This window comes from Melanaphis sacchari, unplaced genomic scaffold (genome assembly GCF_002803265.2).
Source record: "Melanaphis sacchari strain LSU unplaced genomic scaffold, SCAv2.0 Contig27_pilon_pilon, whole genome shotgun sequence".
Lineage (NCBI taxonomy): Eukaryota > Metazoa > Arthropoda > Insecta > Hemiptera > Aphididae > Melanaphis > Melanaphis sacchari.
Genome location: NW_020271152.1, coordinates 3672537 through 3686013, shown reverse-complemented (window position 1 = coordinate 3686013; position 13477 = coordinate 3672537). Strand labels below are relative to the sequence as shown.

At 28.5% G+C, this 13477-nt stretch overlaps 1 protein-coding gene across 1 annotated transcript; it reads left to right on the top strand.

Moving 5' to 3' along the window:
- Window positions 1-941: 941 nt before the first annotated feature.
- On the top strand, window positions 942-12416 carry LOC112595502. Its single transcript, XM_025340749.1, has 8 exons — window positions 942-997; window positions 6514-6733; window positions 6797-6899; window positions 6970-7017; window positions 7099-7205; window positions 11851-11902; window positions 12081-12233; window positions 12329-12416. The coding sequence occupies exons 1-7, from the start codon at window positions 942-944 to the stop codon at window positions 12227-12229; spliced, it is 735 nt and encodes a 244-aa protein (XP_025196534.1). The 3' UTR covers window positions 12230-12233; window positions 12329-12416.
- The last annotated feature ends 1061 nt before the right edge of the window (window positions 12417-13477 follow it).

Sequence of the window (13477 nt, the reverse complement as noted above, 5' to 3'; positions counted from 1 at the left end):
TTAAATAATATTATTTTCATCAACCATTATTACGACTATAGCAGTATTTTGTTATATTTTTAAATAATTGATTGCTAATGATTATATTCTAGTATAATTACTATTAGTAGGAGTACAATTATTTTCAGAATGCATATATTTATATATATATATATAGCAAAATAGGTTCCTATAGAACATTTAAAACTTAATTTGCTTATATAATGGTTTGATTTCATATACTTTGTTTCTTCATTATTATATTTAATAAGTTATGGGTATTTTTTTATTTATTATTAATTTTTAAATTAATTAATCTATAGTTTTTGAAAACATTGTATAGATAGTAGGTATCTAGTTTTAAATTCATATATTTAATAAAATTTGAAATTCAATAGTTTTATGTTAAAAAACTTGAAGCTTTTTCAAATAATGTTATTTAACACAAGCCAACGAAATCAACATAACTAACATAATATTATATTATAGGTACCATTTTATTATTATGCTGTAAAAAATCTGGTGTATGCTGGTTTAAATTTGATATTATATATTTTATTTTCTATCATTTTACGCTGTTTATTAAATTTACACATCGCTTCAAAAACCACCCACTTCTAACCCGTTATCGACGTATTCAATCCCAAACGCAATACAGTTACAATTTCACTCTCGTCGCCACCTCCACCGTCTATGCTGATTCCCAGGGTCCAAGGAAGGTGTTGCCGGTGATGTCTAGTGGGTGACAACCCATAAGTAGGCGGTGCGCACGCAGTATTATGCTCAGGGTCGCAGATCGGTGCCTGGATACAAAATCTATACAGCCATCGCTCGTCATTCGTTGAACGACTGTACGACGGCTTGTCGCGTGCTGTTTCACGTACACCACGGTACACTTACGACGACTTTGTCACTCACTCACTCATCTTTTCATCATCAATTGTGCCACCGAAGCGTACAATATGCTCCGTTTTCTCAAGAAACATCTGATGGCCTTGTTTAAAATCCTGAAGAGATGGTACGTGCATTACTATATAGATATTTTATTCTAATACTATAAAATTATAGTATTATTAGATATAAGTTGTTTTTAATATAATATATATATGATTGTATAGTTAATTTTGTTATTAATTATTATATTTTTTATTAATTTTAACGATGAAGGTATATATACTAAATATATACCTTATATATAGTATATAAGGTATATACTTTATAGTTATTAAAAGAGGTTAAAATTTGTTAATAGTTAAGCTTATGTCTGTAGGGATTGTTTGTTATTGTACATTCTTATATACCGTTAGAATATATTTAAGCACAAAAGAAAATAATAATAATATATTTTACAATTAATATTATAGCACTAACTGGCGTTTATGTTGCAGTTAATAATTATTTATGTTTCATAGTTGAGTAGGTATGTGAAGTAAACCTTTAGTTTAACGCACTGTAATATTGTTGCTTCGTATTTGCATTCCATACTACCAAGTTTATTAATTATTTATGCATGTATAACTCGTATAACGAATATAACCCTCTCTTTCTTCTCATCGACGCTTATATCATAAGTTATGAACCGTTGTTATCACATATCTTCTGAATACGATAAATACACTAAGTGGGAGAATTGTCGCGCGCTTGACAATTGAGTTAACATAAAAATCTGACTCATCGAGTTCGGATTCGGAAAAAATATAAATCAAAGGACGGCGTTAGGTATATATAATATATAATACACCATATAATAATTAATAGAACAGTTGGTATTAATAATTAGTGCACAAAATAAATATAAAATTAAAAATTAGCACGATCTGTGTCAAGAAGCACGCGTGGTCAGACGCAGGGCCGGCGAGAACTTTTGTGGGCCCTGGGGCTGATCAATTTCGGGCCCCTTTACTTATAGTAATTTCATATTTAACTAAGATAAACATAACACTTTAATACAGTAGTCTAATTGATTAGACGATTACACAGATCGAACTCGCATTGAGTGCGCGTGTGTTTTTTATCTTTGTACGTACTGTTTCGCGTATGTGTATAATACAGTAGCTACATGTAGCTGTTTAATTTTGAGCGATCGGACGCGAATGTTTAGGCCTTAACTTGTAATTTTAATTTATATAACATACAATTTGTATAAAAATAATTTTTTTGTGTGCGGTTTTTGGATGCAACCCTAAATACGCCTCAGAGAATGCCCCCCCCCCCCGGAGGCTCGAGCCCCACCATCTCACCGACCCTGGTTAGACGGAGAACAATGTACGGCGCGTTCCCGTGGTGTATGGAGGTCGGTTTAATACGGAACGGTGAGCAAACGTTCGGTCGTACGAAAGTCGAAGTTAGGAGGCGGGCGCATAAAACTTGAGTGAGCGAGACGGTCGTATCCCTAGACGTCCTTAGCACAACGAGAGAATCGTACGCGAAATGAGATGTTCAAAAGTGGAACATTTAACATAATATAATAATAACTACAATAAAACATTAAGATATAAAATAATAAATATGGTGGTGATAACACTGTATCGTTACAACTAAATAGATATACAGTAGGTAATAATTTCAGTGGTCGTGATTTAAATCGGGCAACACGATTGCGCCCAACCAATCGGAATCGGTGTTAGTGAGTTGCGACCCAGTCCCAAAATAACGTACGTGTTGCGGCCCGGGTTTATAAAAGGTACGAACGAATTGCGGCCATACAATAATGTATATATATTACATATAAATGTGGCAGTGGGATGTAAGATTATTTGAAGCAATTGCTTCATGTCTGAAATATATGGGTTTGTAGCCAAGTCCGGGTGGGTGTATAATTGTAAGATCACAACATAAATATCATGACAAATATTATAATTAATATAATTTAATACAATAATATACTAATAGGCTACCAAGTAACTGTGCCGACATGCGCGTGTTTTCGTAGTTATTTTAGTTCTGTTTTATCAAATTTAACAAAAGATAGCAAATTTTTAAGTTTAATTTAAGTATAAATGTATACCACTAATATATTAATTTTAATTTAAAATGTTATTAATGATATAATATAATGATAATTGATAATAATACAATCTTAAATAAATATAATATTAAAATTTACATTTTTTTAGAATAGTAATTTGCGTTAAATTGTTAATTATTTTAAGCTTTAGTAAAACATTATCAATTATAAACATTAAAGATTGTTTTTATTTATTTATAATTTAAATTTTAAAATTTGTGAAAAAAATTGATTCTCATTGAAGTCAGTGACGTGTTGAAAGTTCTCAAAGTGGTCTGTAGACTGTAGTAACAAAAAGGTTGGGAATCACTGATCTACTCGTATATTATATAAAAATATAACTTTCCATATACATAGTGAATCTTTCATTTATAGTTATTTATATATAACTTAGGTAATGATAATAACTCGAGCCGCAACTAACCTATACCTAAAATATTACCGAGCCGCAATTCACCGGAAACAACAAATCGGGCCGCAACTCACCCTCAGCCATCAGTATGATCTAGCCCGTTTTACATTTTTACCTGTACAAAACGCAATACGATTGTGCTCCAACATAATATATACATGTCCCCTATATATATATATAACATATACATTTATATACACCAATGTTTCCGAATCACGCGCGAATATCATTATTTAAGGTCTAGAAGTTGTTAAATATTGTCAAAATAAACCATGAGTTCCAAAACTTTCCAGCACATGATAAGGTGACTAAAAAAAATTATAAATACAAATAATTGCATGTAGCAATACATTAAAATAAAATAAAAAATTTTTTTTAAAAAAAACTAATAAATATACAAATTACTTAAATATATATATATATATATATATATATAAATACTATAAAAAGTTATAAAAGTTAGTTAATAAAACTTACTAATTTTTAGTATATATTTTTGTTATTAGTTTATATTTTACGCATTCTTATTTAAATAAAAAATTGTTTAATATCATCAATTAAAAACAAAATGGCATCTCCTACTAAATTTTCGGGTAAAAAACCAAAAGCGAAAAAACATTTTATCCAAAGGCCTACTTCTGATATTGAATTATAATTTTTTAATAAATTGATATTGCTTTAGATTTTTCTAAACCAAATTTGATTTTAATGGAATCTACGTCTAAATATTAATAAATTTGTGCCTGTCAATTTTAAATATAATCTTATAATTGTGCTCCACATATCTATATAAAATTCAGTTGATTTTGACGTCAAAAACAGTATAGGTCCTACTAAAAGAATATAAAATCCATTTTGTAATATATGTATTGTATAAAGTTGATCGTAGTATTTTGGCGAATGTAAAAATGTACCATCAGCAAAAATATGATTTAAACGACTTAATATATCAAGATTAGTTGGGAAAGTTAATACAACTATATTTCAAATTTCTTCCATGTAGCAAAAATGTTCTACATTAGTTTTAACTTTAAAAAGTACCACACAAGTTAAACAATTGTAATTTAGATTCTTCCATTTATTTTGGAATTGTTGACAATTTTTTTTACGGAAATTATACATACTTTTTCTCCACAATCCAATGTCAGAATAAACGGTTTTTAAATCATTTTTAGTATTACGTAGTTCTTGTAGAAAATTTACATTTGTCTACTAACGATATTTTCCGAAACGATATCATGATTATGTTTATTAAACATAATTAATGCAATCCATTTTTTAACACTATTGTTACTTTCACAGTAGCACACTTATCGAAACACTGTGAGTACTAAACTAATATTTTGTTTATTTCAACACAAGTTACAACAGTTAGTAGCAGACCTGGACTGGGTCACTGTGCTATTGTTTTATAGCACATAGGGCCGCACGCCTCAATTTAATAATTAAATACTTGAATTTTTTTTAAACAATTAAAGAGAAAAAAAAGGTATTTTTTGTATTGTATCTATCTATGGGCCTATAAGCCGCTTGCTTTCTGAGAATAGTAGATCGCTATCCTTCCAATCATGTAAAATCCGATCACGACACTATATCTATATTTTACAGATAAGATAAATTAACAATAAAATATTATCTTGATTACTCGAGTGTACGTACTAAAATACCTGGATATACATATTGGGAAACCAAGTCCGATTTTTAAATAGCGTATTAGAAAATTGTTAGAATATATGTATATGTTATATATAATATATATATAGGAACACGTATATATGTTGGAGCTCAATCGTGTTACGTTTTGTGCAGGTAAAAAAGTATAACAAACTCGGTCGTGATAATTAGTTGGGCGCAATTGTGTTGCGTTTTTTGAATAGAAAAAGGTAAGCCGGGCGCAATCGTGTTACAGACGATTTAAATCATGTTCAGACTATTTTATCTTTTGTTATGTTATTGTCACAATTTGTTTTTAATCAATTCGTATTAAAAATCAATCATCCTACAAATTGTAAAAAATGCTCTAAAAACAAAGAAAATGCCCTAAAAATGCATTTAAGGTTAATTTTGTTAAAAAATGCAAATTATAAAATTACTTTAAATTAACCCAAAACACATTTTATACTTACGGAGCTCCGTTTCGAAACACTAGAAAAAAAGATGCATTAGCACCAAAATCCCAGCCTTACCTATGACTAATGTTTATAATAGAATTAATTACAAAACTCGTTATGCAACTTGAGAGTATAGAAATGGAGACCATTATTACAAATCAATAAGTCAATTGTTCCAGAACATTAGAACAATGCAATTTTAATGAAATAAAATATAAAAATTTTGTATGAAAATAATTGACAAATTAAAATTAATAAATATTTTAAAAACTATTAATAGTTATTTATTACTTAGTAGTTTACTAGTTATAATTTTCCGAGTTCGGTACTTCATTAAGCTAATTGGCAATCATGAAGATTGTATTTCCTGAGACTACTGTTTTTCTTAGCTGTATAAGTGTAGTGTATAAAGGTATAATTCCTATGCAAGCGTCTAGAGACGGGCGACCGACACGGCGCGATTTTATTTTAGCCGCGTAGATACTACTTTACTTGTTTTTAGATATAACTGATTCGTATGACAGCGGTTACCGCGCGCGGCGATGACTGCTTCGAAAGCAATCAAATCGCACGAACCGCGCGGCTAATAACTAATATATAATTCATATTTTAATTAATTTTCAAAGTTCGACATTATTTGAACACTGTGTGATATAAAATGTCTTCAAAAGTATTATTCACAGTAAAAATAATAATAATAACAATAATAATATTTTAAAAAACACACTTATGAGTATACAAGTACAACTTCCAAACGGAGAACTTAATACAACTGCCTGTACGTGTCTAATTATTTTAGCCGCGCGTCTTCTAACGCATACCTACATAGGAATCAATATTAAACTGCGCGGCTAAATAAATGACCGCACGGCCAAAATTCAAATCGCGCCACGTCGGCCGCGGGTCTTTAGATGCGTGCATAGGTTAGGTTAACCTAACCTTAACAGTTAACACTATAACAAACCAAAATATTAACTATTCATTTCTGTTTTACTTTTTTGTAGGGTTACTAGACAGTCTGCTAGTGATAGCGATTTCTCCTTCTCCTTCAAATTTCCAGATGATGAATTGTTCTCCGAATTCTCCGATTCTTCAGATCATTTGTCAGTGGATTCGCTCATGGAATTACAAGATGTTGTTCTTGGCGAAATATTACCAAAACAGGAGGTCAAGAAATTGAAGAAAGAATACGTCGAAATGCTGAACCATATCATCAACATAAAAGTAAACGTCATTTTATTTTTAATTTTTTTTTTTTTTTCAATGTCATTATTATCTGTTTCTAAGGTGAGTAACTTAATAAATCGCATGAACAAGAGTACAGAATATATCCCTTTGAATACGATTATAAGAAGTGCAAAATTAATATTTCCGCGCATACAGATCGATGGTAAATAATCCATATCTAAGTCATTACAATAACTGTAAAATTGTATGCAATAATAATAATTTTTTTCTAGGGAACAGTTTGGTAATGTGGCTCACAAACACAATGGATTTTAATCCGGGTAAGTTCTTGTTAGTTGCTGAAACATTTTTAGATGGTCTATATTCTATAGAAGAAAACTTAAAATAATGATTTAATTTAGATGAAGCACTGTACATGGCAAATTTATTATCGTCGCACATCATCTTATTCACAATTGTTAATCACTATCTGACTTTGTTGAACATTGGTTGCTTTTATCGTAAACGAGTAAGTATTTACCAAAGACATGTTATCTCCATGAGTGCTAATTGGGGGGGAGGGGGGAAGCAAGACGGGGCAATTGCCTCCCTTGAATCTTATAATAAGTATTACCATTATAGATATTATCTGATTAGTAATTACTAATTACTAATTACCTAAATAGCATACAAATTATTATTTTTTTTATTATCACTATAGGAATTTGAAATAAAAATAATATATAATGTATATTATATATAGTCATATTAACAACTTGGTAGATAAACACAAGATTAATTGCAGATTAAATGTTTATTTAGTTTATATATTGAGACTTTTGATATATATGGGCGACTATGGTTATCTATAAAACCATATAATAAATTAAATCCATACAAAAATTGAAATCCTGTAGAATTATACTTTAATCTTAATATAGGTATATGATGCTGTAGGCTATGAATTCCAACTCATTTATTTTTACTATTAATACATAATACATAGTGTGTTTTACTGAAACGTTCAAATCAAATTTATGCAAAAAAATCGAATATTATTGCCCACGTTCAGGTCAATATAAATGCATACTATATACAAAATACATTATAGCAATGTTTCATAAGCCATTTCTGTATTCACAAATGTTTTTAAACATAGGTACTTTAAATATATTACAAGTATTACTTGAATTTATTGAAATATTCATTAATTCACACCAATTTTATGCAAAAAATTAAATATTGTTGCACTCACATAATCTATATGATTTCATATAATAAACAAAACGCATAATAGCAACATTTTATAAAGCATTGATGTACTCATACGATGATACATAAGTATAACAATTAAAATCCTGTAGAATTATACTTTAATACTTAATAATATATATATAATGTAGGCCATGAATCATACTCTTAACTCTTTTGTATTTACTATTAATATTTAGCAAACAAATTACATAATACATTGTGTGTATCATAAATATTCACATCAAATTTATGCAACAAATCAAATAGTGTTGTCCTCACTTGGATCAATATAAATTTATACTGTACACAAAATACATAACAGCGACGTTTCATAATCCATTTCTGTATCCACAAATGTTTTTAAACATAGGTACTTTAGATATATTATTAGTATTACTTGCATTTATAGTAATATTCATTAATTCACACCAATTTCATGCAAAAAATTAAACAGAGTCGAACTCACATGATCGATACAATTTCATATGATAAACAAAACGCATAATAGCAACGTTTCATAAAGCATAAACGTATTCATACGATAATACATAAGTGTAATAACTAAAATCCTGTATAATATTATACTTCTATATCTAATATATATGATACCGAAGGCTATAAATTATACCCAATTTTCGATAATGTTTATTAAATATTTCATATTTAACAAACTTCCAGTATCCAATTAATACCACTGACCTCAGACACGATCAAAAGTATTAAAACGATTCAAAAGCAAGACTTTTGCGATCTGTTTTTGTAATACACATAAGAATCTGTTAGACCCTACGTATGTCAACCATCGACGCACGTTTTTTTTTATACGCATAATTGTATTTCATACGCTATCGTGACAGTACTGACGAGGTCGCGGAGGTGTTCGAGTTTTCAGACACTGAAAATAAAACAACACTATTCAATACGGATAAATAATTTATTGAATTGTAAAAAACAAAACATTAGTATAATATGTGACAATACGATAACCGACCGAAGAACACACCGCGGTTTTCCGAATGCGACGGCGACGGACAAGAAGTAAGAACGGAATTCGGAGACAAACAGCAAGAGCGCGGTTCGCAAAAGACGCGTTCTACGCGATGAGATAACGCGCGGAAGTGAAAAAGGCAAAACCTACTCGCGCCGAAAGAAAAACGTTTGCGTTAATGCTACAGCCGCGGACGAGATCGAATCCTCGCGAAAAACACACGCAGAAAAAACGAATAAGACGCGGTCTACGCGACAGGATCGAGAACGCAACGGAAAAAAGCTTCGAAAGGCCCGGAAAAATGGGCGAAATGCAGAAAAAACGGCAATGAGTCCAATGAGAGTAAAACAACGACGACCGATAATGATAACAGGCTGTCGGTGGCGGCGACGAGCGATAACGGCGATACGACTCTGATAAGAAAAAAATTTAATTTTTGTGATTGGACGAAACGCTAAACAGGGTCACTCTGGCGGAAAAAAAAATAAACTCGTTTTCATTTAATATTATAAGAATTAAGAAGATTTCTTAGATTTGTATAACAGTTTTCCTAATTGCCCAGTAACAAGTTTTGGAATTTGTATTTTGTACTTTTGTAGTGTTTGTAATTACTAATTTGTAATGTTAGATAATATAACTTAGAATAAAGTAGGTAACTGATGTTTGGCATCCCGTCAGACTGGCGATAATATTGTATAAGCAATAAAATTTCGTTGATCACCGATCGCTGACAATCAGTACATAATTTCTATCCTTCTTGGGCGTATTATATAATTTTGACCAATTGTCCATGATAATAAAGCTAATGCGAACGATGAGATATGTTGCTACTTTACCATTTGAGATGTGCCAGTCACACTTTAAGCTTAATAGCTACTTCTAATTTCAATTAAGCTATTAAAAGTTTACCAGTTCATCTATGTATTACATTTAGGAGCCATTTAAAAGTGCAACTATTTGTGGAACATGTCAAGACGTCCAAAAACAGTTGAAATTATGAAAAGTATACTAGGTTGTTCTTTAATTTATCCTTGTCCGACAAGGTAGGATTCATTATTTGATTCGATTAGTCAACTTCTTGTTTATAAATAAGTACTGTTTTCCATCATTTAAATACTAATTATGTTTTAATAGATTTTGATTTAGAGTATTAGATATAGATGAATTTGTAATATTTGTTAAATCATATTACATTTTTTTATTGCTTGATTATTTGCAAGGCCAAGTTAATTGTTACTACAGTAAATTAATACCAACATTATTTTCATTCAAGAACCAGCTTTAATCGTTAAAAGAAAAAAAATGAAGACATTAAATTTGTCCTCTTGTGATTTTACTATTAATATTATCATTGACTAATAAATTTAATACCTGAAGTTAATCATGCTATTTTAGCTACATGTTTTCACTTGTATTTTAAGTACATTGGCTTAATAATAAGTGATCAAGAAAACATAGAATTTAAAATGTATGTATTAATGAAATAGACTAGTGTAAAACAAAATTGTTTGGAAATTGAATCCTATTCGATTGAAAAGCCAGAGGAGTCTTTTATTATTTTTTCTTCTAAGTCAGACAAATCAAGACAACAATCAAGTAATGAACTTAAACACATAAGTTTTTTAAATTATGAAAATAAACCACTTGATTGCTTAAATTAAAAAAATAATTATAAAATATAATATAAGTTAGACCTCTTCAGCTGCTGTTGAACGTAAATTTTTATTTTGCTGGGCTTATTCGTTTTCCATATAGGTCTAGCAAAGCCGGATAGGCCCACCGGGATACCAGGAAAATCCCGGTAGGCCCTCCTTTCTATAAGCTTTTTTTTTCTTACACTATTATAATTACAGAATTCGATATAGTCGCTACTCGATAGCCAATACTTAAAAATATACACAGGCACACAGGACAGAACTAATATGTAACTTTTCATACAATTTATACCTAATAAAATAATAATATTATTATAGTGTTATCATAGGTATTATGAAAATGTATATTTAAAAATATTATAGCATCTAAACTTTTGACTATCATATGAAAAATTAATTAATGAATAATGATTACATTTATAAATATAAAAAATATGTATTATAATATGTGTATGGTCTAAATGTATTTCTTTTATTTTTATTGGGCCCTTACGGTAATGCATTTCCCGGTAATATTAATTTAGCCTATCCGCCTCTGGTCTAGTTAGTATGTCAGATGATACTTTCAAAAAATTAGTCTCTTTAAAAAATAAAAGGTAACTAGAATTTATTTTAAAACATACAACATAAATTACATTCACTATAATACTACTTACAATTCATTTAAATTTAAATATTTAATTGTGAATGAATAAACATTGCTAATTTATAAATTTATTAAGTTTTTTTATACCTTGTATGTATTTCAGATACATATATCTTGTATCTTGGCTAGTCCTGGGTTAAATAAGAGTATATATTATACAAATAATATAATAGATGTAATGTTTTCAAGAGTAATTGATTTAGCCTACTGTAGTACTAAAAGTAAAATAAAAAAGACTTACAGCTATATCAAAAAAATATATTGTGAAATATACTTAATACAATATAGGTTGATATACTGTCTCTGCTCAGAATATACAACAGAGTACACCCACATGCTACTTTTTTTTTTATAATTTATTTAAGAAAAAACAAAATTTAAAAAACATCAAGAAAAAATCATTAATAAATATTAGAAATTCTATAAATTGTAATTACTTCAACATTTTACGTTAAAATAAAATAAGTCAGAACATTACTATAAATCATAACTACTGTAATTTTATTGACTTATATTTACTCTATAAAATGTATTATGCCGAATAAATAACAATGTATATAAGGAATTTAACAGTTACCTAATGTATTAAGTTTGTTATATGGTCATTAAAATGTCATTATTTGTGTTACAGTCTTCTAGCTCACAAACAACTTATAAAACTCACGTGAAGGATTATGATTACGGTAAGCACAAAATAAAAGTATGCCAGAAAACTGTGTTCAAAACTAGATATCTATTAAATTAAGTCATAATAATAAAATTAATATTTTATGTTCTTCTTCAATTCTAAATCTGTATAGTATCATGCATTTTTTTTTAGTTTTTAAAGTAAACATATTTATGTGTAAATATTTTTTTTAGCTATTTACTTGTGTCAAAGAGAAACTGATGAAAATTTACATGGAGATTTGCTTAACTATAAAGTGAAAAAGTTTGCAAAAAACAAAGTAGATTTGAATAAATGGGAATTTGAGTTTGAACTAGCTGATAAGTCAAAAAACAAACAATAATGATGTAATATTTTGAAATTTTGAAATTAGAATATTTTATGGTTATTTCAAACACGATTTTGAAATAAAATTTATTAAATTTAATTTATATTTTTTCAGCCAAATGTCAAAACATACAAAAGATAATCACAAAAAGTTCAACTACAATAAATCACTTTAAAATTAGACTTTTAAAATGCTTAATAAACAAATCTTAATTAAAACTACTATTTATGCTTTTAGAAAAATTACTTCTATCATGATAAATCTTAATTTCTGTAATTTAAAGGTATTTATGCTTACAGATTTGAAGTTTTAATTTTTTTATTTATATTATAAGAATTGCTTTCTTATATAATTTTAATACAATATTTATTTAATCATCATAAGATCTTATTTGATTTATATTATCTATTCAGTTTATGATTGAACCACTCATATAGCCATAACTCCTCATTGCTTGATGGCCATCACTTCGATTTATGATTCTTCATATAAGTACACAATTACAGCATTGACACCAATGATAACAATTGCTACTGATGATTGTCAACTAATGATAGTGTTAGCTTTGATTGGTTAAACGGTGATCCTTGTCACAGTTTAATTGCACCTAAGTGGTTCAATCTTAACCTGAATAGAATGTACATATCAAAAATTTTCAAAAATTGTATTATGGATTATTAAAAGTAGTGTATTTATATTGAATGTAGTGAAAATAAGTATCAATTTTTAAGACATTTTTTAGAATACCTATATAACATTAGTTTAATGTCTTATCTATTATATAATATTTTATTAGTTTAGATTAGTTGATAATAAATTTATATTTAGTATAGAACTTATTAAACTTATATTATATTAACTATCAACTATGAGAGCTCACAAATATTTCATTAGAAATTGCAAACCCAACTTCAATATAAAATTTATTTAAAGAAAAAATGTAAATTCCTCATTACTGGGATAGACAAACTCGTTGGTTTTAATAAGTATCTCATCGTTGATAATAACTGCTTTATTAATTATGTTTGCCACATAATGTTATGTTTTATGAGGTAGATAATGTTGGAAGTGTTGACAAATATTTAACAACTTCTAATCCTATGTGCCTTATATAACGTAACAACAAGGTATACTAATTCAAAATTACAACTAAGATATAATAACACAGCTTCATATATTAAAGTGTCTTAATTCATTTTTATTTTTATTTACTCATATACTGTATGTATTCAAATTATTTATTTTTTTGTTTTTTGTGAATTC